At 46.2% G+C, this 26,678-nt stretch overlaps 1 protein-coding gene across 2 annotated transcripts in view; it reads left to right on the top strand.

Moving 5' to 3' along the window:
- LOC137429776 (serum paraoxonase/arylesterase 2) overlaps positions 1 to 26,678 on the top strand; it is a 55,442-nt gene that overhangs the window by 17,561 nt on the left and 11,203 nt on the right. For both annotated transcript variants that reach the window (XM_068120012.2, XM_068120013.2), the window contains exons 4-7: positions 242 to 410; positions 2,146 to 2,281; positions 24,641 to 24,835; positions 26,056 to 26,137. In XM_068120012.2, the coding sequence (XP_067976113.2) occupies positions 242 to 410; positions 2,146 to 2,281; positions 24,641 to 24,835; positions 26,056 to 26,137 (582 nt within the window). The remainder of the gene's footprint in view (positions 1 to 241; positions 411 to 2,145; positions 2,282 to 24,640; positions 24,836 to 26,055; positions 26,138 to 26,678) is intronic.

The following is a 26,678-nucleotide window of genomic DNA, read 5'->3' as shown; positions in this document are numbered from 1 at the left end:
TGGCTGGTAACTATATGCCCCAATTTCACACACTGCCCCTGGCCACTCCTATAGAGAGCAGGTGCTTGTAGTTATGAGAATAAGTAAAACATTAGTCACTAGTTCATACATTTTGCAAAAAAAAATTAGCTCTTGTTTTTGTCAAGTTTAGTTCGAGTACAAAGCTGCCCGCGGACGGATGAGTTTTGCATTTTGAGATGCTTTCTAGTTCCTAATTGTAATCTGTTCTTTGTCGACACAGGGTTTGAAATACCCCGGAATTATTGATCGTAATGAAGGAAAGCCAGGCCACATCTACTGGCTGGACCTGAATGCGGAAGATCCTCAGCCAAAACCATTTTCTTTATCTTCTGGTTTTGACGCTGGTAATTTCCATCCACACGGAATCAGCTACTTCCTGGAGGATCAAGGTGTGTTGTATTGTTTTTGTCTGGGCAAAAGTACATTTTGAATGTGCAAATTTGCATCATTAATTCAATAAAACGGGGTTCATATCGTGTTATGTTTCATTTGTTCCTCTTCCTCTTTATTTTCCTTCATATGGAACCAACTTGCACACTCTCCAATCTCATTCTTCCCTCCTGGTTTTCAAGACAGCGCTGTTCACCCCCATCTCCAATCATCCCCCATCCGAAACCATTATCTTTTCTCACGTCCTCCCCCGTGAATCCCTCGCACACCCCAAGCCCACCACCTTCAAATTTCCATTTTTTTTCTCCCTGAGAGTTTGTTTTCTGTTTCCATATTGTCCACCGCATGCATCCTGCTGTATACCTCTTTACGTCCCACGTCCCTTATTTGTCCAAATATCCGCCTATTTTGTCTATCAATCCTGATGTAGGTGTTTCCCCCTCACTTTATGCTCTTCTTGTTGTTATGTTGCGTCCTGATCTGTTCAGTGTACTAGTTCCTACACAAGCGTTCACTTTGCATTGAAAAAAATCGCACCAGTGTACGAAGGAAGCAGTTCAGTTTGGCATTATTAATACGAAATAGGCAAAGCCAAGAAAGAAACAAACCCCATTAGGATCACCATTTAGAAATACCCTTTGAAACCCTTTTAAAATTAAACACGTGGGTTAGAAAGGTTCTTCTTCATTTTTGACGAAGGGACAAAGCCAAGTATTGAAGCCGCTTCACCGCTTAAAAATCAGCAGTACCATTCCACATTAATTTTCAAGAATTTTGATCTGCAGTAACGTTTTGGCATTTACATTGGAGTATTTAATACTGGCCGGGTAGCACGTGATGACGAACCACCTTTAGAGGCCATTTTTCCCCACAGAGCAGGGGTTGCCCTTTTTCGGGCACCGTGGTCCCCTTTTTGAAGCAATGTTTTATGGCCGGATGCCCTTCCTGCCACCAACATTCCCTGTGTTAGCTTGGACTAACACAGGGAATTACCAGTGAACTGGTATTCAATTTGCCGACCTCGGAAGGATGACAAGCTGAGTCAACCCCCCTGGCATTAATTCAGCGATCGACCGGGATTCGAACCCAGGATCCGAGGATCCCAAGCCAGCACCCCAACCGCTAAGCCAACACCAGGCTTGCAGCACGTGATCATGTATGAGTATCTTCCATTACACTTACAGGAAAGCATCGGTGTGGATCATGTGGCCACTGTTGCCATTATAATTATTGCTTCACACAATGTCCTGAGATACAGAGTTACACCGCCTCAAAGGCGTACGACATTTTTCTCACAGAATTACTGCGTACTATTAATCCATGGTACAGTACTGGATAGATCAAGTCGTCCAAAACTTAAACGGACTCTCTTCCATTCACACACATCGAAACTGTTGAAATTTTGGATCTACTCCGAACTAATAGTTGTGTGAACACAGCCTTGCTGTTGCTGTCTGTTCATCCAAAATTACGTGGGCACAAAAATACAATTGTAGATGTGCTGCTCCATTTCTAAATGTATTAATTGCTGTTCTCTGCTGGGGTAAAAGCCAATGTTTTCTTGAACTAATCTGGGGTAAAATTGGGGGAAGAAGTCAAATATTTTCCAATGCCACTCATTCCTAAACAGAAATCCCACCCAACGCAATTTGTAAGAATGAGATAGAAATAAAAAATATTCAAGCAGTGTTAAGTTTTGAAATTTTTGTTTCATTCACCTGTGTCTGGGAATAGATGACTACTCAGAAGGAGCACACCTCTTCGTGGTGAACCACCCATTTCAAAAGAGTCAGGTGGAAATTTTTGAGATCGATTTTGAATTCAACATGTTGATGCATCAAAAGACAATTAAAGATGAACTGCTGCACCAGTACGTACTCTGTTGTAATACCAATTGTACACTCAGTTTTAGTACACCACAAAGTACCTTTTAAAAGAATAGTCCATTGTGTGCCAGTGTATCTGGACAAATTCTAAGTTCCTCCTTTAATCTGCATGACACAGTATATCATTGGCATAACCATTCCTTCAAAGTGATTCAAGCAGTAGACCAATTCATAATTGAATTCTGGTTAAGTATGCATTTTCAAGATGATCTGTTTTCTGTGTTTTCCTTTTTCTGACCGTTGGACATCTCATGAGATTCAGGGGTCATGTGTCATGCAGTGGGCCTTTTGGATTAAAGCAAACAAATAACTTTATTTGTTTCTATAATACAGTTAGCGAACAGAATACACATGGTTCCAATTCCAGATACCCTGGCAGATGACTGGGATGACGTCATCAAAATGGTCACTTGATATGTATATATAGGTGTGCGAGTGCTTGGACTAAGTGGGAAGGTGTGCGGGTGAGGATGTTGAAGTGGCAAGAGTTTTGGAGGATGGAGCGAATATTGTTGAATTTCCTGTTGCGGGCAACGTATGATGTGCTTCCGTCACCAGTAAACTTGAGATTGTGGGGGTTGCTGCAGGAGGAGAGATGTTATTTGTGTGGAGGTTTGGGAACAGTGCAGCATGCACTCAGTGCATGTTCAGTAGCATTGGCAGCAGGACAATACAGGTGGCGACATGATCAGGTGCTGGCGGTGGTGGTGCAGATGGTGCAACAAGAGGTGCTGAGGTCGAGAGAAAGAAGAGTGGAGAAGAAAACTGATGGGGGCGAGGTGTGGTTTGTCAAAGAGGGCCTAGTGGTAAGAAGTGGAAAGAGGAGGAGGTGGAAAGCAAGAGGGCTGTCAGATGCTTGTGATTGGTAGGTGGTGGCAGACCGAAAGCCACAATTGGTATTCCCAGAGGAGATCTGTGTGACAAGATTGCGGCCTGACATTGTCATTTGGTCAGGTGCAACAAGACAGGTCATCTTAGGGGAATTGTCAGTACCTTGGGAAGAGAACATGGAGGAGGAGCACAAGAGGAAGACAGGAAAGTACAGTGAGCTGGAGGCAGAGTGCCGGGAGAAGGGTTGGCGAGTTTCGTGACAGCCATTTGAGGTGGGGTGTAGAGGGTATATTGGCAATTCCTTTTCTGCATTTCTTGCTCGGCTGGGAGTGTGTGGGACAGAAAGAAGGAGGCTGTGTGACAAGGTGGCCCAGGTTGCCTTGAAAAGCTCATTTTGGATATGGAGGGAAGTTTATGGAGGCACGTCGAACGGTGTAGGTTGGTAGTGTGTTTTTTTGTTTTGTTTTTTTGTTACTATTATTATTTCTTATTTTGTGTATATGAGTGAGTGAGTGGGTGAGGGTGTGTGTTTTTGCATGAGTGTGTGTTGTTGTATGTTGAGTGGTGTATGTTGTAAGGGTAGGTGTGTGTGTGTGTGTGTGTGTGTGTGTGTGTGTGTGTGTATGTGTATGGGTGTGTGTGTGTGTGTGTGTGTGTGTGTGTGTGTGTGTGTATGTATGTGTGTGTGTGTATGGGTGTGTATGTGTGTGTATGAATGATCTGGTGTGTTTTGTTGGTGAGTGGTGAAGGGTCTAAAGGTGGGTGTTTGAGTGTTCCACCATGTTTGTTTGGTGCTGTGGATTCTGGAGGTGTTGTTGTAGTCTGCGTTCGCACTGGCTGGGGGTGGGGGTATGTACGCATCCAGGTGTAGTTGCTGCATGTGGATGTGTATGTGCCCCTGCTGGCCCACCTTAGCTGACCGTATCGAGGTTGAAGGGCCGAAATGGGATGATGCTGAGGACCTCGACTGAGGACCCGGTCAGTGCGGCACACTTGTGACCAGGTGTGTTTTATATATATATATATATATGTAGGGAGCTATTATGCCCCTCCCCCTTTGTTATTATGCTGCTTTACCAATTACCAAGTATAACCAATTATATGTTCTGTTTTGACTTATTGCTGTACTCTTTATAATACTTAAATCCTTTCTTGTTCATTGAGGATGTGTAATATCCTAATAAGGAGTTCTTTCCTGTGTGCTCTTGGCCTGCGTGGGCACAATCTCTCAGTTCTCCTCCCTGGCCTTGGCTGCAGCTGTTATCTCTCCAGCCTCCCTCATGACATTTCCAATATCCTGAAGGTTGACACTTTTATGAGTATCCCCTCCCTTTGTTCTTTCTCAACCAAAGTTTCTATACAGAAAGTTGTAAACATGTTGCCACATATGGCTGACCATCTCCTTATCTGAGTTAACCTATGAGTGGCCTTGATGAGCTTCCTCTAACTAACTGAACAACAGGATGGGACTATGGTGGGAGGACCAATGAGCCCATTCTGTCTCTGTATCTTGTGAGCTAACCCCACCCTTGATATTTCTTATATAAAGCAAGGTTTAATTGAATTATGGCAGAGCATCTTGTTGTAGTGTTGGTCATTCCTTGTGAGTTTCAATGCAACTTCTTGCTGTCCTCAAGCTTGTGTAATCGAGTTCTAATAAATATATCCGTTGCTCCTTTCTCTGAGTCTTCTGAGTCCCAAGTTCTAAGTCTCGATCCAACAACTGGTGGCAGCGGTGGGATCAGTCTGGGCAGTCCGGGACGCGGTCCCAGGCAAGTGAGTGGTGAGACCAGCTGGCAATTGATCCGGGTCAGGTGAGCTGTGGTTTTCTTTTGTTTTTCCTTTTTGCCTGGGGGTCAGTCCAAATTGTAAACCCACTCTCTTACTCGGGTGCCGTTTGTTCCGTTCCCTGCTCATACCTGTTCCACGAACCTAAATTTAAATACGGACCGCTTGGGTCCTGGAGCAACTGATTGTTTATGGACTCGTCAGGGTAACGTTACGTAAGGGGAAGTGCCCCACGTTGGGCGCCTGAGGTTAAGGGGTAATTAATCTCTGGGTTGTGAGGGTAAGGATAAGGGCGGCGTCCCGATCCGAGGCCTACCCGGGAGACGTCAGAATTTTAAGTAAGATTAGAAGTATTATAAGGGCGTAGGACGCCAGGAGAGTACAGTAAGGTTAGGTTAAACGGCTGTGTAGGCGGACGAGCCTCTCAGGAGAGTTAGGTAGTACGGCCGTACCGCGAGGCGGACGATCCTCACGAGTACAAGGCTACGTCGGTAAACTAAATTTTCCTAGGATGGGTAACAGTATGGGTAATAAGACAGTAAAGGCAGGTGAACCGCTTAGACATACCCCAGCATTTTTCATGTTTCGGAGGTATGGCTATGATGCTGTGAGACCAGGGAAGTCATGGGTTGCGCTGACGAAGGATTTAGGAGAACCGTGGCCCGAAGGAGGGTCTTTTGCGCTGGAAAAATTGGACGTGTTGTATGAGACATTAGAAAGTTTTGAAAAGGCCACGAAACACTTCCCGCCCGACTATTGGAAAGTCTTTGGCTGGTGGAAGGAAGAAGCGATGAAGCGACACGCAAAGTCGAAACAGGCCAGCTTGGCTGGTGAGGTAACAAAACTCAAGGGTCTGAGGAAACAGGCGAATAAAGTGCAGGATGAAGCGCTTAAGGAAATAGAAAAGCAGGCCAACGAGCGACATCAGTCGCTCGTTGAAAACCCAGCCCCCGCGGTAGGGGAGGCAGTGTCCAATCTACCCTCCCCAGCCCCAGACCTAAGCTCTGTCCCGGGGTTTCAGGCACCACCTATCCCTTCTGCGCTCCCGCCACCACCTCCCTGCAACCCCGCTACCATCGCGCCCCAGATACCCCAGAATCACCCGAACCAGGGAAGACCGTTTGCACAACTCGGGGCTAACGGAATAGATGACGGGACCGACATCGCAGGGTTCCCGCCACCGATAGGACAGGATGGGTTATACCCCTTGCTGGGAGGGTGTACTGGGAAAGAGACCTCACAAACTACCCCATTGGAATGTCAGGAAACAATGGGAAGGAAAACATTGTGCCCCCTACAAGTTATCGGAGTTGATGCTCAAGGTCAGGGGGTCCGAGAAAGGGTACCATGGAAAGAATCCTCTTTAACGGTAATGCGGGAAAGGATCCAACATTTGCTTATTGAGGATCCACGGCAGATAGTGCCAACCATGTCAAATTGGCTTTTAGCTGGCGAGTGCGACTATCGAGACATAACTCATATGGGATCATCCGTGCTCCCACCCAAAGTATGGGAAAGGGCTAGATTAAGAGCACACTGGCCGCACGCCGATCCAAGGGCAGTAGGAGCGGGCCAGATAACACCAGCGCAATGGGAGGCACTGAAGGTCCGGCTGCTGGGTGCCATCGAGCATGCGCTGTTGCCAGCAGGAGGTCCGGATTGGGGAAAAATCGGGGCCATAAAACAAAAACCAGCGGAACCAATTGGAGAGTATCGAGAAAGGTTGGAAAAGGCCATCGCGCGCTGGGGAGGACTGGGTCCGATGCAGCTGGGAGGGCTACCCCAACCATTGGTAAATCAATATCTAATAGAGGGGCTTCGGCCGATATTAAAGAAACAGGTACAGTCCGTCCTCTTCGGCTGGAAGGGAATGACAACCAACGAATTATGCGACAAACTGGAACAATGCCCGGGCTCCTCCTTAGAGGAGAAGAAGGATATTAAGGAGGAAATATTGCAAATGTATGTTCAGGAGAAACGGGCTCAATTTAATCAAAATAAAAAGGGGGATCAGAGTCAGGACTATATACGCGAACAGTGCCAGAAGTGGGGGCCTGTCCGAGGTTTCGAGGAACATAGGAGGAGTTGTTGGCCTTCTTTCTATAGGGGCCAATTCCCCAATGGAGAGTGGATCCACCACGAAAATGAAAACTGCGACGGTTGTACTGACGAAGACTTTGGACGAATTAATACGGACGAGATAAAACAACAATGGACAATACCACCCCCTCTTCCCCCTCCTCAAAACCCTCAAACTTGGACGGCGCAAGGGCCCCCTCCCCAAAATTGGTACCCACCAAGACCCCTTCTCCAAACCCCTGGACCATCCCCCAATAGTGGGATGCAGAATGGACCCAGGGGGAACTGGGCCCCGCCTCGGGGTCCGCCGCAATGGCAACCAGTAAACCAGTCACACTGGGGACCGCCAGAACGCCGGATGGGCGGAAGGGGAGCTGTAGGGGGACGACCTATGCCCTCCGCACCACCGGTTCCGCAGGAACCGTGCTTTTATTGCAAGCAAATGGGACACTGGAGAAGTAATTGCCCAAGTGCTGCTCGTAAGGGGTTTCCGGACTTTCCGCCCCAATACAATAGAGGGGCCTATTGACGGGACACTGGCGAGTCGCCCAAGGAGTGTCCTCTCTTGACCATGACACCGGCAGAGGAACCAACCTTGATGTTGGACGTGGAGGGAAGACAATTAGAATTTCTCGTCGATACAGGTGCGACTCGCAGCACAATTAACAAGGGGCAATTGCCCTCTTTGCGCCCTACGGCGAGGAACGTTCAAATACTGGGTGTTTCGGGTTTACCCCAAGCGCTTCCTATTTCGGAGGAAGTGCGAGTAACATGCGGCCCGCTGGAGGCTAAACATGCGTTCTTGATGACCACTACCGCCCCGACAAATTTGTTGGGACGGGGCTTGTTGTGCCGATTGGGCTGTCAAATCTCATGTACAGAGGGAGTTTTTGTAGACGTCGCGGAATCTAAACGCGACTTGGTAATGACGGCATTGTCTCGGCCCGGTCCCACCGTGTATTGGTGGCGCATGGATGAAGGGGCTCTGGCTACGTGGACGCATATCATAGATAATGTGTGTTTGGATAGTTCAGTTCTGCGAGATTGGCTACAACTGCACCAAATTTCGATAAAAAACTTAAAGGATAATCCACCCCATTGCACTGCGTACTATGATGCAACGGGCGAGGACGAGAATTATCGAGAGAAGGTTAAGGAAAGGTTGGGCGAGCGCATGCCTCTACATTTATCACGGATATGGATCGGCCGTGAGGGGATAGGTATCGAGGCAGTCCTAACCTCGAGTCAGCGTGCGTTGACCCAATACCCCGAAGGGACGGCCGCCCATGTTACCCTCACCACTGCCAAGGGGTGGCCGCCGGAAAGTATAGGTTGGATGGTAGGGCGATTACGAGAAGTTCCCCTACAAGGTTATCGGTGTAAGAAGGGCCGCTGGACTTTGAAATGGCTCCAAAATGGTGAAGGGTTCTCAATTAACTTCAAGACACAACGGAGGGATGGAGTGTTCGAAGTAGCAGAGTTGCCCCCCAAGGGCACCTATGCCATGAGGGCAGTGCTAACGGACCCGGGTGAGTCAGATCACCTCTTAGCGGAGGTGCCAGACAATTTATGGCCTAAGAGCGACGGTGAGGTTGGACGGATGCGAGACGCCAAACCTCTAGTGATAGCAGTGCAGCCGGGGATGCGCTTGCCAAACGTAAAACAGTATAAGCTACGACCTGAGGCCGACGTAGGCATAGCACCAGTAATTCAATCCCTAGTGGAACAGAAAATTATCGTGGAAACTAACAGCCCATGTAACACACCAATTTTGCCAGTAAAGAAGCCGTCGAAGGACAAATGGAGGTTTGTACAGGATTTAAGGGAAGTGAACAAGGTGATACAGGGCATACACCCACTAGTTCCAAGTGGAGAAACCCTCATGATGTCAATCCCGCCGGACGCAACATACTTCACAGTTATCGACCTTTGTTCTGCGTTTTTCTCTGTGCCCATCGCGGCCGAGTCACAGTACTTGTTCGCTTTCACCCATAGGGGGCGCCAGTATACTTGGACTGTACTACCTCAGGGGTTTTCAGATAGCCCCACTTTGTTTTCCCGGGCGCTGCACCGCGACCTGGCGGATGTGGAATTGAAGGGAGGGTCAGTGTTGTTGCAATACGTTGACGATTTGCTGATTTGCTCCCCTTCAAAGGAGGCGTGCGAAATGGATTCCATGGCCCTATTAAAGGCCTTGGCGGCCAAAGGCCACAAAGTAGGCAGACCTAAACTTCAGTTTGTGCGGAAGGTTGTAACTTACTTGGGACACGCCATTTCGCACGGAAAACGAGAATTGGATGCTGGACGGGTGACCGCTATCATGGAGCTGCCTCGCCCTCGCACGCAACGGCAAATGCTGCGCTTTCTAGGTATGACGGGATATTGCCGCACTTGGATACTTGATTTTGCGCTGCTAGCTAAGCCACTGTACGAGGCGACCAAATCAACCGCCCCGGAATACTTGATATGGACGGATGAATTGAGGCGATGTTTTGACGGGCTGAAACAGGCGTTGGTCACGGCACCGTCATTAGGACTCCCGGATTATGCGAAACCATTTACCCTTTACACTCACGCCGTGGGAGGTTTCGCCCAGTCAGTTTTGACACAGACCCATGGGGATAAGGAGCGGCCGGTGGCCTACTTTAGTAAAAAGTTAGACCCGGTCGAACAAGGGTTTCCGGTGTGCCTGCAAGCCGTGGCGGCGGCCAGGTACGCAGTAGAAAGAACAGCGGACATCGTTATGGGACACCCAGTAATGCTACGGGTACCGCATTGCGTCACTTCGCTGCTGTTACAGCGAAGCACACAGCATTTGTCTAACACTAGATTAATGCAATATGAATCCGCACTGATCACTGCAGCCAACATCACGATCGAACGTTGCACGACACTCAACCCAGCCTCACTGTTGCCCACTCCAGAGGAGGGCGAACCCCATGTGTGCGCCGACGTTGTACAGCTAGTCTCCACGGTGCGATCGGATTTAAAGGACAATCCTTTGGAATATCCCGACTGTACGTATTATGTCGATGGATCAGCTAGGCGCGCATGGGACGGGTCCCTGTTGTCCGGGTACGCCGTGTGCTCAGATAGCGAAACGGTAGAAAGCGGGCGTCTTCCACCTACATTTTCCGCACAGCAGGCGGAGCTGTGCGCTTTGACCAGAGCGTGCAGTTTGGCGGAAGGCCTTGCCGTCAACATTTACACAGATTCGGCCTACGCTCATGGCGTAGTCCACGATAAAGGGGCCATCTGGAAGATGAGAGGGTTTCTCACATCTGCCGGTTCAGTAATAAAGAATGGCGCGTTAGTAGAAGGGCTCCTCCGAAGCATTTTACTTCCCCGCGCTATCGCGGTAATTAAATGTCGTGGCCACCTAAGGGCGGACACTGACGTTGCCCGGGGCAATGCAAGGGCGGACGAGGCGGCAGGAAAGGCCGCCAACCAACAGATAGAACGCAACATGCCGATGGTGACACGAGCACAGAAGACATCCGCACAGATTGCTGACATACCGACTGTGGGACCGCCCGCCACACCATCTAAGGACGATATCATAAATTTGCAGACCGCTGCACCGACGGCCGAACACGAGGACTGGCTCAAGCGAGGGGCAACACGCCTCGGGCCAGGAGAAATATGGACCCTTGAGGGGAAACCTATAGCACCCCAGGCTTTACTGCCTTGGCTGGCACGCATGGCTCATCAGAATGGTCATGTGTGCCAGAGGGGGGTGATGGGACAGATAAACTACACTTGGGCAGCGCCAGGACTGTCACGGATTGTATCCGAAGTGTGCCGATCGTGTGTGGTCTGCCAGCAACACAATAGAGGGGCGCCACCGAGACATGCACATGACGGGGGACGGCCCCCGCCTAGTGGGCCGTTCGCAACTATCGAGTTCGATTTTACAGAATTGGAACCAAGCATGTCGTTTCGCTATGTGTTGGTAATCGTAGATACGTTCACCAAATGGGTCGAAGCATACCCATGCGTCAAGTCCGATGCTCCGACAGTAGCGAAGCGCCTCGTGCGGGATTTTATGTGCAGATTTGGCATCCCCCAGGTAATTTCGTCAGATCAAGGGGGCCATTTCACGGCGCAGGTGGTCAAGGGTATCCTGAAGGCGTTGGGCGTTAAACAGTCCTTCCATTGCGTTTACCACCCACAGTCCTCGGGACTTGTGGAACGAACGAATAAGACTTTAAAGAATAAACTAGCGAAACTTTGCGCAGACACAGGCTTGAGGTGGCCAGAGGCTCTCCCGCTTGCATTGATGAGCATCCGTTCCACCCCGGGCCGCACTACGGGCCTTTCCCCCCATGAAATATTAATGGGACGACCTATGAGCTTGCCCGTTTCAGCACCAACGGACATGTCCACCCTTGCTTTGCCAGTAATGGATGACATGCTTTTGAGATTTTGCATAGGCTTGTCCAATGTGGCACGCAGCATCCATGCTCGAGTACGAGAGGCGCTGCCTGAACCAATAGGCCACGCCATCCACGACTTCCAAGCCGGCGACTGGGTGCTCGTAAAGCACTTCACCCGCAAGGCTGCTTTGGAGCCACGGTGGAAGGGACCATTCCAGGTGCTATTGGTCACACCGACGGCAGTCTTCTGCGAGGGTAAACCTTCGTGGATCCACGCCACCCATTGTAAGTTGTCCATCCCTGCACCACAAGCTACACAAGACACCGCACCTCACATTGTCGAAGACAATGCACCGTCTAGGCCACTACAGTCTCCTAAGGGCGGCGATGACGGTCATGATGATGGGAATTCTGGGTAGCTGCCGCAAACCCCCTGCCAAGGATAGGCTCTTGCACTTTGAGCTATCGAGAAAGGACCTCCCCAAGTACCCAGGACCCGACAACTATTCAGCATTTCCCCTCTACCCCGTTAAGTATATAACGGCTCGCTGGGGAGACAAAATAGCGGTGAATTGCTGTAACCTGGAAACAAGCTTTAAGTGGTTATCTGTAAGATGGGTGGAAGCTATAGTGGTACACAATAAGACACCACAGGCACGCATGACAAGACCACGCCTAGTCCTGACTAAGGCTAGGAAAGTGGAAAATGGAAGATACACTGGGGACATAAGCAGTCGATATGCCCCAGGATATCGATGGGGCAAGGGCATTGAGAACACTACCCTCTTATTGCATTATACCCCCATTGGCCCGGATACAACAATGATACTTGAATGTGGAATATGGCCCCCTCGCACGACAATCCCAAATGGAACTGCACCCTACTTCCGACCTAGTTGCGCCGCTTACATCATTAAAACTCCGCCTGCCCAGAAAGTAAGAAGGAAGCCAGAGGAGAACACATACTGGAAGGTCGCACGGCATATGGCCACATTACAGAATAGGACACGGTGTTGGATGTGTATGCACCTTCCCCGCACCAGCACAGCAGGAATACCAATGGTAGTGTTACCCCTATCACTCAATGATTTGTGCTCAAAGCCACTAGACACCAAATGCCTTAGTACAACCTTGACAAGCCAAGGTTCTGATGGAACCGCGTGTAAACGAGTTTTCCAGTACTCTCCCCCCATCCAGCCCCGACACTTTGAGGTACGTCTGGCGCCGGTTTGGGTTAAGCCGGCTAAGGGGGCCCTCTGCTTAGAAGGAAAGGGCCAAATAATGGTAGGCAAATCCGTGTGTAGAGATACCCTCCTCGCGGACCCTAGGGAAGGGAAACACATGCTGTTAGTGAATGTTACAAGTTCGCCCTTACATAACCTCACACACCTCCAGTTGGCGTGGGAAGGGGAAAACGGAACAAACGCTATCCCAGACCTTCGCTCTTGCATGACCACTCATTTAGTGGCTCCACACGGGACCATGTTTGTATGCGGGAACAAAGCTTACCCGTATTTACCTGATAATTGGGGAGGCATTTGCTATTTAGGATCGGTTTTTCCAGAGATGGAAATGCTACAAAACTTGCATCATACCCCTGCACTCGTAAGGACACGACGAAGCACCTATTGGCACGACGACGGCACCACCACCTTGCACGGCGCTGATTGGGAGAAAGCCGTTAGTTTCTTCTTCCCATGGGCTGGGACGGTCATGAGCAGTTACCGCATTGACAAGATTGCGTTAATTTTAGAAAGTGTGGCCAATGCCACCGCTACAGCACATGATGAAATGTTGGACACAGTTGTCCACCTGCGTACAATGGTTATGCAAAATAGGGTTGCGTTAGATATGCTACTGGCAGAACGAGGAGGGGTATGCGGGATAATTGAGGGTAAGTGTTGTACTTTTATTCCTGACCCTTCACAGGGGGTCAGTGCTGCTATTATAAGGTTAAGGGAAAACGCTCATATATTGACAAGGGATCGAATGGATCGGGAAGCCTCACACCAGTGGCTTACTGACTGGTTCTCAAGGGATGGACCGGTACGATAGTAAAGTGGGTATTGACCGCCTTGGCGATAGTCCTTGGAATCGTGGTTTGTTGTGTAATAATCAAGGCTTTAGTCCTTGCGTGTGTGAGAAAGTTTACCACAGGATGGATACTGAAGACGACAACAGACAAGGCCATGGTGTTGATCGATAAGCTGATCGCGGGTCCAGATGACACACCAGCTGACGACGCAACTGCCAATCGCGGATCCTGGAACGACGACCTGAACGAGTCACTGGGCCGCGACAATGAGATCTCCGCTTCCGAAGATTGTTCTTCCATTGTTGATATTACTGATAATAATTTTGATTACACATTTGCGGACCTCGAAGCATTTCAGGCTGCCAGGAGGCCGATTACTCTGGGCCCCAACGCATCACATGCAGACGTCAACGAGTTCCTACGGGACTCCTCTCATTTCTTCTCGATGTGTACGGCTATGACTGTTGCTGGCCGCCGACGCCGCAAGCCTACGCCACCTGAGAATAATGTTACTGATGATGTTACCGGTGATGATGGGGGCCACATGCAAGGGCCCCCGACTGATGTTTATGTTTCAATGCAAGCTTTGCCTCTTTATGTTTCACGAGCTCACCTTTATGTCTCACAAGCTCACAGCGAGTCAAACGTCACTGACCCAGTCCGGGATTTGGACCCTACTGCAACCCCAAGCCCGGATGGAGAGGAACTCGATCATGAAGATACTCTGAGTTCCGAATCTGATTGTTTCGGAGATACGCCCGTGGATAGCAGCGATGGAAGCAGCATCGCCTCGGACGATCTCGACTTTGACCCAAAGGAAGTTGCTCTCCCTCCTTTGGACCGATATGCTTTGTTTCATGGCCATAGGTTTGAGCCACCTGATACTGACGATGTTGTGTCTTCCCCAGATCATCAGCATGTAAGAGACCTCATGGACATGAATATCGATTGAGCGCTGAAGATCTCCAAGGATTTCACCTGGGGAAGCCTGGGCGAGCTCCAGTCGGGGAGGAGTCCGGCTGCACCTCTGTGGTCGAAGGGTGGGTCGGAGATCTTCCTGGGTGTGGACCCCGGTGGAACCAGAGGTCTTCGCTGGGGATCTGACACGCTATTCGATCTTCATGTCTCTACGGTCTCACCTCATACACCCATCTACACCTGACTTACATCATACATCCACTAACACCCACTTACACTCACACGCCCACGGATCTTCCTGCTGAGTGCGATGTGCGGTACCGGGTACGGGACATGCTCACTGGGCGGCATCCGCGCGGTATGTTTAGTGAATCTTTTACACTGTCTATCTCACCTCTCTTGGAGGTTTTCCTTTATGCCATTTGTTCACCCTGCTTTTACGGCCTTACAGTGCATACTCACATACAGACGCGAATCATCCTACTGGGTACTGTGTGGTGCTTTGTGTGCGGGACAGGCTCACCGGCTGCCTTCGCGTGATATGTTGAACGACTTTTCTGATTTGATTCGTTTCTGCTTTGTTTTGAAATAAAGGCCTTTGATTGGCTCGTAGATAACTTTGTATCTTAGATCCAAAAGGGCGGTATGTAGGGAGCTATTATGCCCCTCCCCCTTTGTTATTATGCTGCTTTACCAATTACCAAGTATAACCAATTATATGTTCTGTTTTGACTTATTGCTGTACTCTTTATAATACTTAAATCCTTTCTTGTTCATTGAGGATGTGTAATATCCTAATAAGGAGTTCTTTCCTGTGTGCTCTTGGCCTGCGTGGGCACAATCTCTCAGTTCTCCTCCCTGGCCTTGGCTGCAGCTGTTATCTCTCCAGCCTCCCTCATGACATTTCCAATATCCTGAAGGTTGACACTTTTATGAGTATCCCCTCCCTTTGTTCTTTCTCAACCAAAGTTTCTATACAGAAAGTTGTAAACATGTTGCCACATATGGCTGACCATCTCCTTATCTGAGTTAACCTATGAGTGGCCTTGATGAGCTTCCTCTAACTAACTGAACAACAGGATGGGACTATGGTGGGAGGACCAATGAGCCCATTCTGTCTCTGTATCTTGTGAGCTAACCCCACCCTTGATATTTCTTATATAAAGCAAGGTTTAATTGAATTATGGCAGAGCATCTTGTTGTAGTGTTGGTCATTCCTTGTGAGTTTCAATGCAACTTCTTGCTGTCCTCAAGCTTGTGTAATCAAGTTCTAATAAATATATCCGTTGCTCCTTTCTCTGAGTCTTCTGAGTCCCAAGTTCTAAGTCTCGATCCAACATATATATAATATATATATATATATATATATATATATATATATATATATATATATATATATAAAACTAGCTTGGCTCGGCTCGCTGTGCTCGCCTCACCACGCATCGTTTACAGAGGAACAGACTTGTTTTAGCTGATGATAATGACTGTACCTGAGTTGCTGTGTTGTCATTATTTACACCAATCACAATACAAACAATTATTTTGCACAAATTTATTTGTAGTGTTTGTGATATTACATTTTTATAAGCAATTTTAGGTCGAAGATTTAGGTTGAAAAAAGGGGAAATTTTTTTTAATGAACCCCTCAGCACATACATACAGGAGGGGTAGATGCAGACTGCAAGTTTGGGATGAATACACCTCCACCACGTAATTCAAAACACCTAATCACCACAAAATTAAAAACACCTCACCACCATGAAATTAAAACACTTCAACACCTCACCACCACATTATAAAAAAACACTTCACAACTATGGAAACAAAAGTTTGAGGGAGTAGTTCAGTGACAACACAGACACTGCCCAGATATGTAGATATATAGATAGATAGATGACTGTACCTTCATTGCTGTTTTGTCATGGTTTACACCAATCATAATACAACAATTATTTTGCACAAATGTATTTGTAATATTCGTGATATGACATTTTATAAACAATTTAAGTTGAAGATTTAAGTTGAAAAAAATGTTTTTTTTGGTGTTTTTTTTTCAAAAAAAACACAAAAAACATTTCTCAAAAATTTCAACAAAATACAAAAACATACACACGGGAGAGATATATGCATACCAGAAGTTTGGTATGATTTCACAAAAGTTTGAAGGAGTAGGCAGTGGTATATATATATATATATATATATATATATATATATATATATATATATAATATATATATATATATATATATAGTATATACAGTGCATTCAGAAAGTATTCAGACCCCTTCACTTTTTTCACATTTTTGTAATGTTGCAGCCTTATGCTGAAATCGTTTAAATTCATTTTTTTCCCTCATCAATCTACACTCAATACCCCATAATGACAAAGAGAAAAGAGGATTTTAGAAAGTTTTGCAAATTTATTAAAAAGAAAAAACTGAAATATCACATTGACATAAGTATTCATACCCTTTGCTATGACACTTGAAATTCAGCTCAGGTGGCCTCCCATTTCTTTTGATCATCTTTGAGATGTTTCTACACCTTGATTGGAGTCCACTTGTGGTAAATTCAATTGATTGGACATGATTTGTAAAGGCACACACATGTCTATTATACGTAGTATAAGGTCTCACAGCTGACAATGCATATCAGAGCAAAACGAAGCCATGAGGTCGAAGGAACTGCCTGCAGAGCTCAGAGACAGGGATTGTGTCGAGGCATAGATCTGGGGAAGCCCACAAAAAAAAAAATTCTGCTGCATTGAAGGTTCCCAAGAGCACAGTGGCCTCCATAATTCTTAAATGGAAGAAGTTTGGAAACAACCAGGACTCTTCCTGGAGCTGGCCGCCCGGCCACACTGAGCAATCGGCGGAGAAGGGCCTTGGTAATAGAGGTGACATAGGAAAATGCTTTGGGAAACTTTGGGAAACAGCATAGGAAACTGCTTTGGCATCCCTATGCATCTGAAGATGCAAAAGGAGTGGTCTTCTTCTTTTTCAAATATATATATATTTATCCATTTTTATCGTAAACTAGATGGTATTCATAGAATACTTACCCTGCGCAGTCAACGTGGTGCGAGCCAACGCTTCGGTTTTTGAAGGATTGTTTTTTGATCCAATATGGCTGCCAGACCACGTGAGCGATGGCATCATACATTTATATTCTCTAATATAATTGTTGCGTAGATAACGCTCAGAAAATTTCAAACTGACCAGACTAAGCGTTGTATTTGTCGAATTATGACATGATAATTAAGGCACCCGATTACATCTTCATGAACATATCTTATTCCCCATGGGCAGTACTTGACAATGCACCATGTTTCAATTTTTTTCCATGGAGCGGTTTCAGAGATATAGCGGTGCAACGTTTGTCGATATTTTTTCAAGATGGCGCCTGTAGCATGTCATAATTATCCCTAAAATTATACAGGAGGCCCTCCTATAGTCAAAATTTCGTGTCTATCGGAATTACAGTTGCAGAGAAAATGTATTTTTTCATACTGATCTGATCAAGCATTGTACTTGTTGAATTATGACGTCATAATGAAGCCACCAATGACATCATCATTAACATATCTTATTCCTCATGGGGAATATTCCCCATTATACCTCTATATAAGAGACATACTTGACAATGAGCCATGTCTCATTTTTTTCCATTGAGTAGTTTCAGAGCTATAGAGGTGTAACGTTTTTCCAAAATGGCGTCCATACCGTGTGACCTATGACATCATAATAATGAAAAAAAACATAAACAGATGGAGGCGCTCCTAGGGTAAAATTTCGTGTCAATCACATGATAGGTTGCCGAGAAAATGAATTTCAAAAATGCAGACACGCAAACCACATGTACGCACCCGAATGCCAAACCCTGCTTTTCACTTGGTGAGTGCAAGGTTAAGAGGCAGCGGTAGACTGTGAAATATTTTTTCCCCATCCAATGCAAACATCAAAATAACCCAACAAATAACTATATATATATATATATATATATAACTATATATATAATATGTATATATATATATATATATATATATATATATATATATATATATATATTATATTTATATATTGTCGTGTCTACCCTGTAGTGATGACCTCAGGGCGACAGATGACCAACGAGCTTTAACTCCGAGGCGTATACCCAAACTATGGCGTTTCCTTTGGCACGCGTGGGTGGAGAGTAGCAAGGGCTTAACTGCATGGCGTTCACTGGGCGTCCTCAAACTCACGAACAAATAGACAAGACAGAGCACAAGGGATTGAAAATGTAACAAAAAAAGGTTTAAGGAAAATAACGCAGGCAATAACAAAATGAAAGGTAAAACCAAACTAATTCCTATATTGAGGCGCCTCCATACGGACTCGTATACAACACAAGGGGGTGATGGAATAAACAAAAATGTGGTATGGTGCGTTGGCCGATACTCCACCTGGCGTCCTTGGCCGGTCTTGGAACCATCGCGCGGGAACCACACAAAATGGCGCACTGTCGCGCCCATAGCAGCCACCAACCCACGGAGCGACGGCCAAACTCTTTCCTCCTCTGATCATTGCGATCGACTGGGCTCCACCACTCGCTTCGCTAGCGTGCACCGCTCCACGTGCAGCCGCCTCCGTTGAGGGCACAGGGAGGGAGAGAAAACTGCGTCCGCCTTCCACACAGTCAGGAATGGAGAGAGAGCGAATGCGACCACCTGCGACCAGCCAGGGAGAGAAAGAGAAAAAGAGAGAGATGGCGGTCGCTTCGCCTTTTTGCTCCTGGTGCCCGAAAGTTCAACGATGACATCACAGTCGCTCCAATCACCAAGCGCCGTCAAATCGTCCCAACCAATAGTCCTTCGGGGCGTGGCCTCACGGCCACATTTGGTGCCCATCGAGAAGATTTGGCTGGGTGGTGTAGTCGTGTCTGGGTACCGTCGGCAATCTCGTTGTTTTAATTAGGTGCTGATCACATGGTTGGCCGAATTAATGTCTTGAGAACAAAGGGAAAATTAATTTTTGCTTACACTAATTAATGTGCTTACACGGACATCCGGCCCTGACTTAGATACATGAGGATTCTTCTTCGCGACATTCAGAGAACAGTACTCCATACAATCCTACCTCGACTAAGGTATTTCATTACCTACCCCCACACACGTGTGTATATATACTTGACAATGAGCCATGTCTCATTTTTTTCCAACAACTGGGTTTATATATACATATACTGTATATACCTTGGCTGTATATACTGTGCTGTATATATATATATATATATATATATATATATATATATATATATATATATATATATATATATATATACACTGTATATACCTTGGCTGTATATACAGACTTGGCATTTAATATGGAATATGTTTTTTGTGAGGGTGAACTTACTTTTCAAGATGACTTAGAACCAAAAGTTCATTGGAATTATGTTGAAATTATTCTAGATTTTGTTAATGTGACCTTTAAAAGAAACAAAAACCACATTTGACATTTCGAAGCAAATAAATTGATCCTTGAAAGGGATGTAAACTGATATCGAACTCAATTCACAGACAGTACTGTGTTAAACTTCTGTACGTTTTCCAGAAGTATCTCTTTATTTTGCACATTAGCCAAAAAAAAATTCAACAAAAACAAAAGCTAAATTATGACTGGGATTACGGACAGTAAAATTACAGTTCAGTACTTCGTGTAACCCCCACGAGCATTCAGGAGAGCACGTACACGTCGAGGCATGCTGTTCACGAGATTTGCCAAGGTTTGGACAGGAATCGCTTGCCATGCAGTGACAATAGTCTGCTGCAATTCACGCACAGAGGTAGGCTGCTGGTCCAAGTTGTCGATTTGACGCGTTAATTCTGCCCACAAGTTCTCTATCGGATTCATATCCGGGGACATGGCAGGCCACTCCATATGCTCTACACCACGGTCAGCAAGAAAGTGTTGGATCATGCGAGCATGATGAGGCCGTGCATTATCATCTTGGAAGACAAAGTTTCCTCGAAAGTGTTACGGGGTCCCCCCCCACCCCTGGTCTTGGTGGACCTCCGGACCCCGAGAGGGTCCCCGGCAGAAAGCTGTTTTAATCTCTCACTGGAACCCGCAAATGGAACAGTCGAGTCAAATGATGCAACCCCACCCGGTTATAAGCAAACCATAATATATTATAAATCCCACACAAAGAGCCATACCGCAATGGGGCAAGCCATACAGCAATGGGGCAATCACACACTTTCAAATCCTACGATAATATCGTTATCAAGCCCCTCAACCCCACACTCACGGCACCTCCCCCAATGTCTCTGCTCCACTCCAAGGCGAAGTCCAAATGTCTCTGTGCGCTCCCGCGATCGGGGAGTCCCGGCCTGATGGTCAATTGAGGCGTCGACGAGCGAGACGACCCCGAGGTCGCGTGCTCAGCCCCCAGCAGCGCAGCGGTGGAGAGGAACCTCACCAAGATTCGAATTGAGGCGTCGACGAGCGAGACGACCCCGAGGTCACGTGCTCAGCCCCCAGCAGCACAGCGGTGGAGAGGAACCTCACAAAGATTCGAATTGAGGCGTCGACGAGCGAGACGACCCCGCGGTCACGTGCTCAGCCCCCAGCAACACAGCGGTGGAGAGGAACCTCACAAAGATTCGCTCTGATGTACACGTTGCGGTTCAACCCGCGAGCCTCCGTAGAATTTGCACGTGCCCCTCTCTGGTACGGCAGTTCCCGGCAATCCACCAGGGAATAATGCCCAGCCAACACGACGAAAGCCTGTTCCCTGCAGGGTGTTCGCGTGGCCAGAATGGCGCGCGGCCTTCGCTCCAACTCTTCCGGTCTCGATCCGGATTTTTCCACCACCTTTATCAGGAGCACTTTTAACCCTTTTAACCACAACAAGCATCATCTGGAATCGACCATGAACAGGAACCACCATAATTAGGGCCGGTATCCGCAACAAAAGGCTGCACGAGCAAATGGAAGCAATGTTTCTTCCAGAATGATCCTGTACTTGAACTGGTTCAGGTTTCCATTCAGAACAACCAGGTCAGTTTTCCGCCTGTATGAAAAGCAGCCCAAACGGTCACCCCACCACCTCCAGCTTGGACTCTTGGCACTATACAATCTTCGTTGTGGGCTTCATGCACTTGTCTCCGCACTTGGACGAGGCCATCTTGACGATAGACCAGAAATCTAGACTCGTCACTGAAGATCACGTGATTCCAGTGTCCTGGCTGCCATTGACAGTGCTCTCTGGCCCACTGCAATCGGCGCTGGCTGTGTTGTCTGGTCAGGCGTGGCTTTCTCAGGGGACGCCTGGCACGATAGCCTGCTTGAACCAGTCGTTGGTTGACTCGCCTTCTGGATACAGGCACATTTGTCAGTTGCTGCCACTCAGCCCTAAGCCGATTAGCTGACTTGGTACGGCCATTGCAAACTAACCGGTGCAGCTGGCGATCATCTCTCCTTGTGGTTCTGCGTGGACGTCCTGGCCTCGGTATTGGAGTAGGGACACCCCTCTGAGCATTTCGTTTCAGGATCTTTGACACCTGACCTTGAGTGATGCCATACTGCTGAGCAATAGCACGCTGTTTCATGCCAGAATTTCGTAAAGCCACCACTCCATGACAAACAGCATTGTCAAGTTGACGGACCATCTCCAGAGGAAGTGGCAATAACTTTTGTAGACGTGCAGCAGTTGTTTTCCACTAATACAGAACGCAACAACCCTTATATACCCGATTGTGAAGCCAATCGTCAAATGTACCTGTCCTTACATTTTGTCACGCCACCTGTGATATAATCCTGTTATTGACTTCTTGCTGCGAAAGACAATCAGTGACATGGTTCTTTCAACAAAGACATCACCGAAGGGTAAAATAAACTCACCAGATTGATATACTGAGTTCAGAAAGTAAACCCAAGTCAAGAAAAAAAAAAAATTCCATATTAAATGCCAAATCTGTATATTGTTGCGGATCTCGGGGGTCGGCGCTCCCCTTATCAAGGGGGAGGGGGGGGGGTTAATCCCCTTGTCTTTTTAGCTGGCTGTCCCGCGTCCTGGAGGTTATAACTTTCTTACCGGCGCGGCGTTAGATAGGGTTTGTTCGGCCTAGGGGTTCACTACTACCTAAGTACCAACGCCGGCCGGAAACGAGGGAATAACTCCCGCTCGAACTAAGGAATATGTTGGAAAATGCCGAGCGGTTAGCAATCCGCGATCCGAGCTGTTAACAATGAGACTAAACCCGATTCTGAGCGGTTCCTAATCGTGCCACAGGTACTCAATTGAGAAAAGACGAAAGCAAAGGGATTAAGACGAAACCAGAAAGAACAGGTGAATTTATTACAAACAAAAAGAGGAAAGGAAAGAATGTACAAGAAAGGAAGAAGAAGAAACAGGACACAGGGCAGTCTTAAAGCGGTCTTATTCTATACCCCAGACAAACATACACACTCACACTGGGATTGTAGCTGGTAGGTGGTCAGGTAGAGGGTCCGGTGATGGGGTCCAGGCTCCAGGTGAGGCTCCAGTCAAGGCTCCGGTTCAGCGGGCGAAAACCCGGCAGGCAGGTCCGCGTATCTTGGAAGCGCGACCGGACCTTACATATAGCGGGGGGGGGGGGGGGGGGGGAGGGCTTGTGTCCCGTACGTGTGCGCTCCTGGACAAGTCCATTAATAAGCGTGTCTCCAACCAAACTCGTGCGCATTTCCCAATCAGACTCGTTTAAGCGCGTCTCCAACCAAACTCGTATAAGGGCGTCTCCAACCTGAGTCCTTTTTACCGCCAACCTTCCACTCGAGTGCTGCCATATCTCTCTCTTCAAGCAACCAGCGCTCCCGACAAGTAGTCCATCAAAGGGCTTTGCGTTCGCGCTTATATAATGCGCGACGCGATCACTACGCGGGCCTCAAGGCCAAGCCTGTCGGTGATGTTACATCAGCCCTGGTTGGCTGGTGAGGGCTTACCAGCCATGCCTTTGACGGCTGGTTGACAGGCCACACCTTCTTCTTGGCGTTCCGCCCCCTTTTTCCTCGGGCCTGACCGCATGGTTTATGACGACGCTTGAGCGAACGCTAAGGCACCGACTGTAGGGGCGCGTAATGGCGTTGCTTGGAGAGGGAGGTCGCAAAATGGATGGAATGGGCCTAATCTTATTTGATTGACGCAACGCAGATTCAACTATTGGAAACACGGCCTTATCTAAAACACATAATAATGAAATAACTAAAGTTCTATGGTGGCCTACGTGTTGCTTGTGGACTAACTAGGGGTGCAACCTTTAACCTTTTAATAATGGGATATTTACAAGTAATTATTTACAAGTGAGGGTTCTAAAACCGCAACAATATATATATATATATATATATATGTATGTATATATATATATATATATATATATATATATATATATATCTACTACTATATAAGAGAGCTGTTAGTCTGTCTGTCTGTGTCGCCTTTTTTCTCAGAGATGGCGAAACGGATCTTCGTCAAACTTTCAGAGGTTCATCAGTGAGAGCCTGGGAGTGATTTAGGCCAAAAAAAAAAGGTTTTGAAAAAAAAAGTTCGTTTTTTATGGATTAAAAAATAAAAATTGCTCGATAGTGCCTAAGCCTTTTTAATTAATGACAGTTATATACCAGTACACATTCGCATAAATAAATACAAAACAATCACCAGACATTTGATCACAAATACTTGCCATATCCATGTCCTTATTATAAAATACCATGTCCTTATTTATTTTTATATCATCAAAAGCAAAAGTAAAATGCCTTTTTATTTACTTGTTCTGTGTATAATTGATGTTCATAACTTCTTATCATATTCATTTTTCTATGCCCTTTTTTCTTAAAAATCAAATAATTATAACGATGTTCAAAGTTTATTGTTTCCATGATCACATTTTTTATCCCCTTTAAATTTTATCACATTTAAAAGCACCATCCTTTGAAGAATAGTATTAATAAGCATAAGCCTTTGCTCGCAATCCGACAAATTCAAATATAAATTGAACCACCCTACTCATCTTTAAACTTTCCAAAAACTTTTTTTATTTTTTGTCGATTACAGACTAATGCAACAGGTGGGAATGTTTTTTGGAAAACCTTGAATACAATGGAGTCGGTGATCAAGTTGTGGCTGGTTCTATTGTGGTTTAAAAAGCATGAAGCTACGAACATAAAATCAAAATAGCTGTGCGCACACGTGTGCCTGTCTCTCATGTTTTTCAGATCAGTTAAGTCACCTTATGTTTGTTATGTAATTAAAACGAAATTACTCTGACTCAATCCAATTTTTCTTTCTCTTTTGAACAGTGTCAATGATGTGGTTGCAATCACACCAACCAGCTTTTATGGTACAAACGACCACTACAGTGATGGAACCATGTTGTTTGAAGTGTTGTTGCCTCTTAAATTGTCTGATGTGGTCTTCTACAACTCGACCACCACAATAATTGTTGCGACAGGATTTGGATTTGCAAATGGAATCAATATGTCACCAGATGGAAAGTGAGTTACCATCACTCCCCACCTCAACCATGTGCTTGTTCCTTTGTTTATATCTGAAATCCTTGCCTTGCGAGGCCATATTTTTTATTCACCTGGAACGTAGTTCTGGGGAGCTTATGCGATGTCGCGTTGTCCATCCGTCAGTCCGTAAACATTTGCAACTTCTTCTCTGAAACTGCTGATGGGATTGTGACCAAACTTGGAACAAATGATATTTGGTATGTTGTATCTCTAACTTATTCACGGCAATAAAAAAGAATCGGGGTCTAAGGGGGTCTAACGGGGGGCAAAGTGGATCCAGGTTTGACCCCAAAATAGGAATTTGCTTTCTTCTCCGAAACTACACACACAATTTCGATGAAACTGGATCACAACCTTCATTACCCGTGGTCTACCAATGTTTGTTCATGGCATTAGAAAGAAAAATTGGGGTCTGAGTGGGTCTTCGGGGTTGTGGGGAAGGGGGTGCCCCCCCCCCCCCCCCCGAAATAGGTATTTTTTGTTCAATTGTTTGAAGTCTTTTGATCACATTAATATGACTACATGCTGCCCTGCCTTCCAGCAACCATTGAAATTGGTTTAAAATACCGTGATACTGTTTAAAATAATGTACATTTAGTCCGTGTAGTATACTGCTTTATTCTATTAGGTGAGAGCCCATCCTCTTGTTGCACAGGCAGGTTCATTCACCAATGTGTGTGCTGTCCCTCTTAGTGACGTTAAACTGGGCGTCCCGTCTGCCAGCCAATACTATTTGGTGGACGTACAAATTCCCATGGTATCCTTCACAACGAATAGCTGGTCTCTTGCTGGCACCTCAGCCAAATTCCTACCATGACTTCCTTTCCAGGATTGTAACTGAAGCCAACAAACGTCTTTGGCAGAACTGGTGCTGTCTCGAGCATGATACATGATGATGATTGCTAATGTAGCTACGACAATGTGTCTCAACATTAACAATTGCATAACACACAATGCTATTGGAAGGTCTTGAAGGCTCAAATGAAATAATTTGGCACAGACTGACACCAGGCACAATAATCTAAAACCATACAACTCTGTGGAACTCTTAAGACAACTTGTGGGTATGAAGTTTAACAAATGGGGTGTGGACAAATTAATTTAAATAGGAATATGACAATACATGCAAAATAGGCCAAACTTCTTGTATCTTGAATTTCCTCACATTATGTGTTATGTTATGTTTTGTGTGGGTGAAGATATGTTTACGTGAGTGACACGAAGACTTCAGAGATACATGTTCTACGAAAAAATGAGGATTTCACATTGGAGCCAGAAAGGGTAAGTTAATCCAAATTATTGGGAAAAATCCTCAGGGCATATAAAAGGCCCCTTTATATGGTATGCGCCATGTGGCAAAGTATAGAAAAGAAGGAACATTCCATAGCTTGTAGAAAATGCCAAACAATAGAAAATAAGGGACATTTAAAATAATCTTGTGTGCATGCTGGACTACCTTTGTGTTCTTAGGAGGAACCAAGTAATGCTCTAGAAAAGTTCATATTAAGGGGTGCCAATTTGATTCATACAGCTGCATGAATAAGTAAATGTATTTTCAATGTACTTACAGTCTGTTGGTTTCAAAGGGACCTCTTCGCGGTCCTTTATTTTTCTGTAAAAAATTAAAATGCCATACATAATATTAGTTTTCCATTCTATTGCAGAAGTAGGTGTACATATGCAATTCATCCATCATCTCTAATTATCATCAGTATTCATCATGTACATATCACGTTTGTCCAATATGTCTGCAATGTCAACACTTGCAAGTTTATGTAATGTGCAATTATGGTTCTATTGTTTGGCATTTTCTACAAGCTAT

This window comes from Myxine glutinosa, chromosome 6, assembly GCF_964187855.1.
Source record: "Myxine glutinosa chromosome 6, kmMyxGlut1.1, whole genome shotgun sequence".
In the NCBI taxonomy this organism is placed as follows: domain Eukaryota; kingdom Metazoa; phylum Chordata; class Myxini; order Myxiniformes; family Myxinidae; genus Myxine; species Myxine glutinosa.
The sequence above is the reverse complement of the archived record's forward strand: the minus strand, read 5'-3'. Positions and strand labels throughout refer to the sequence as shown.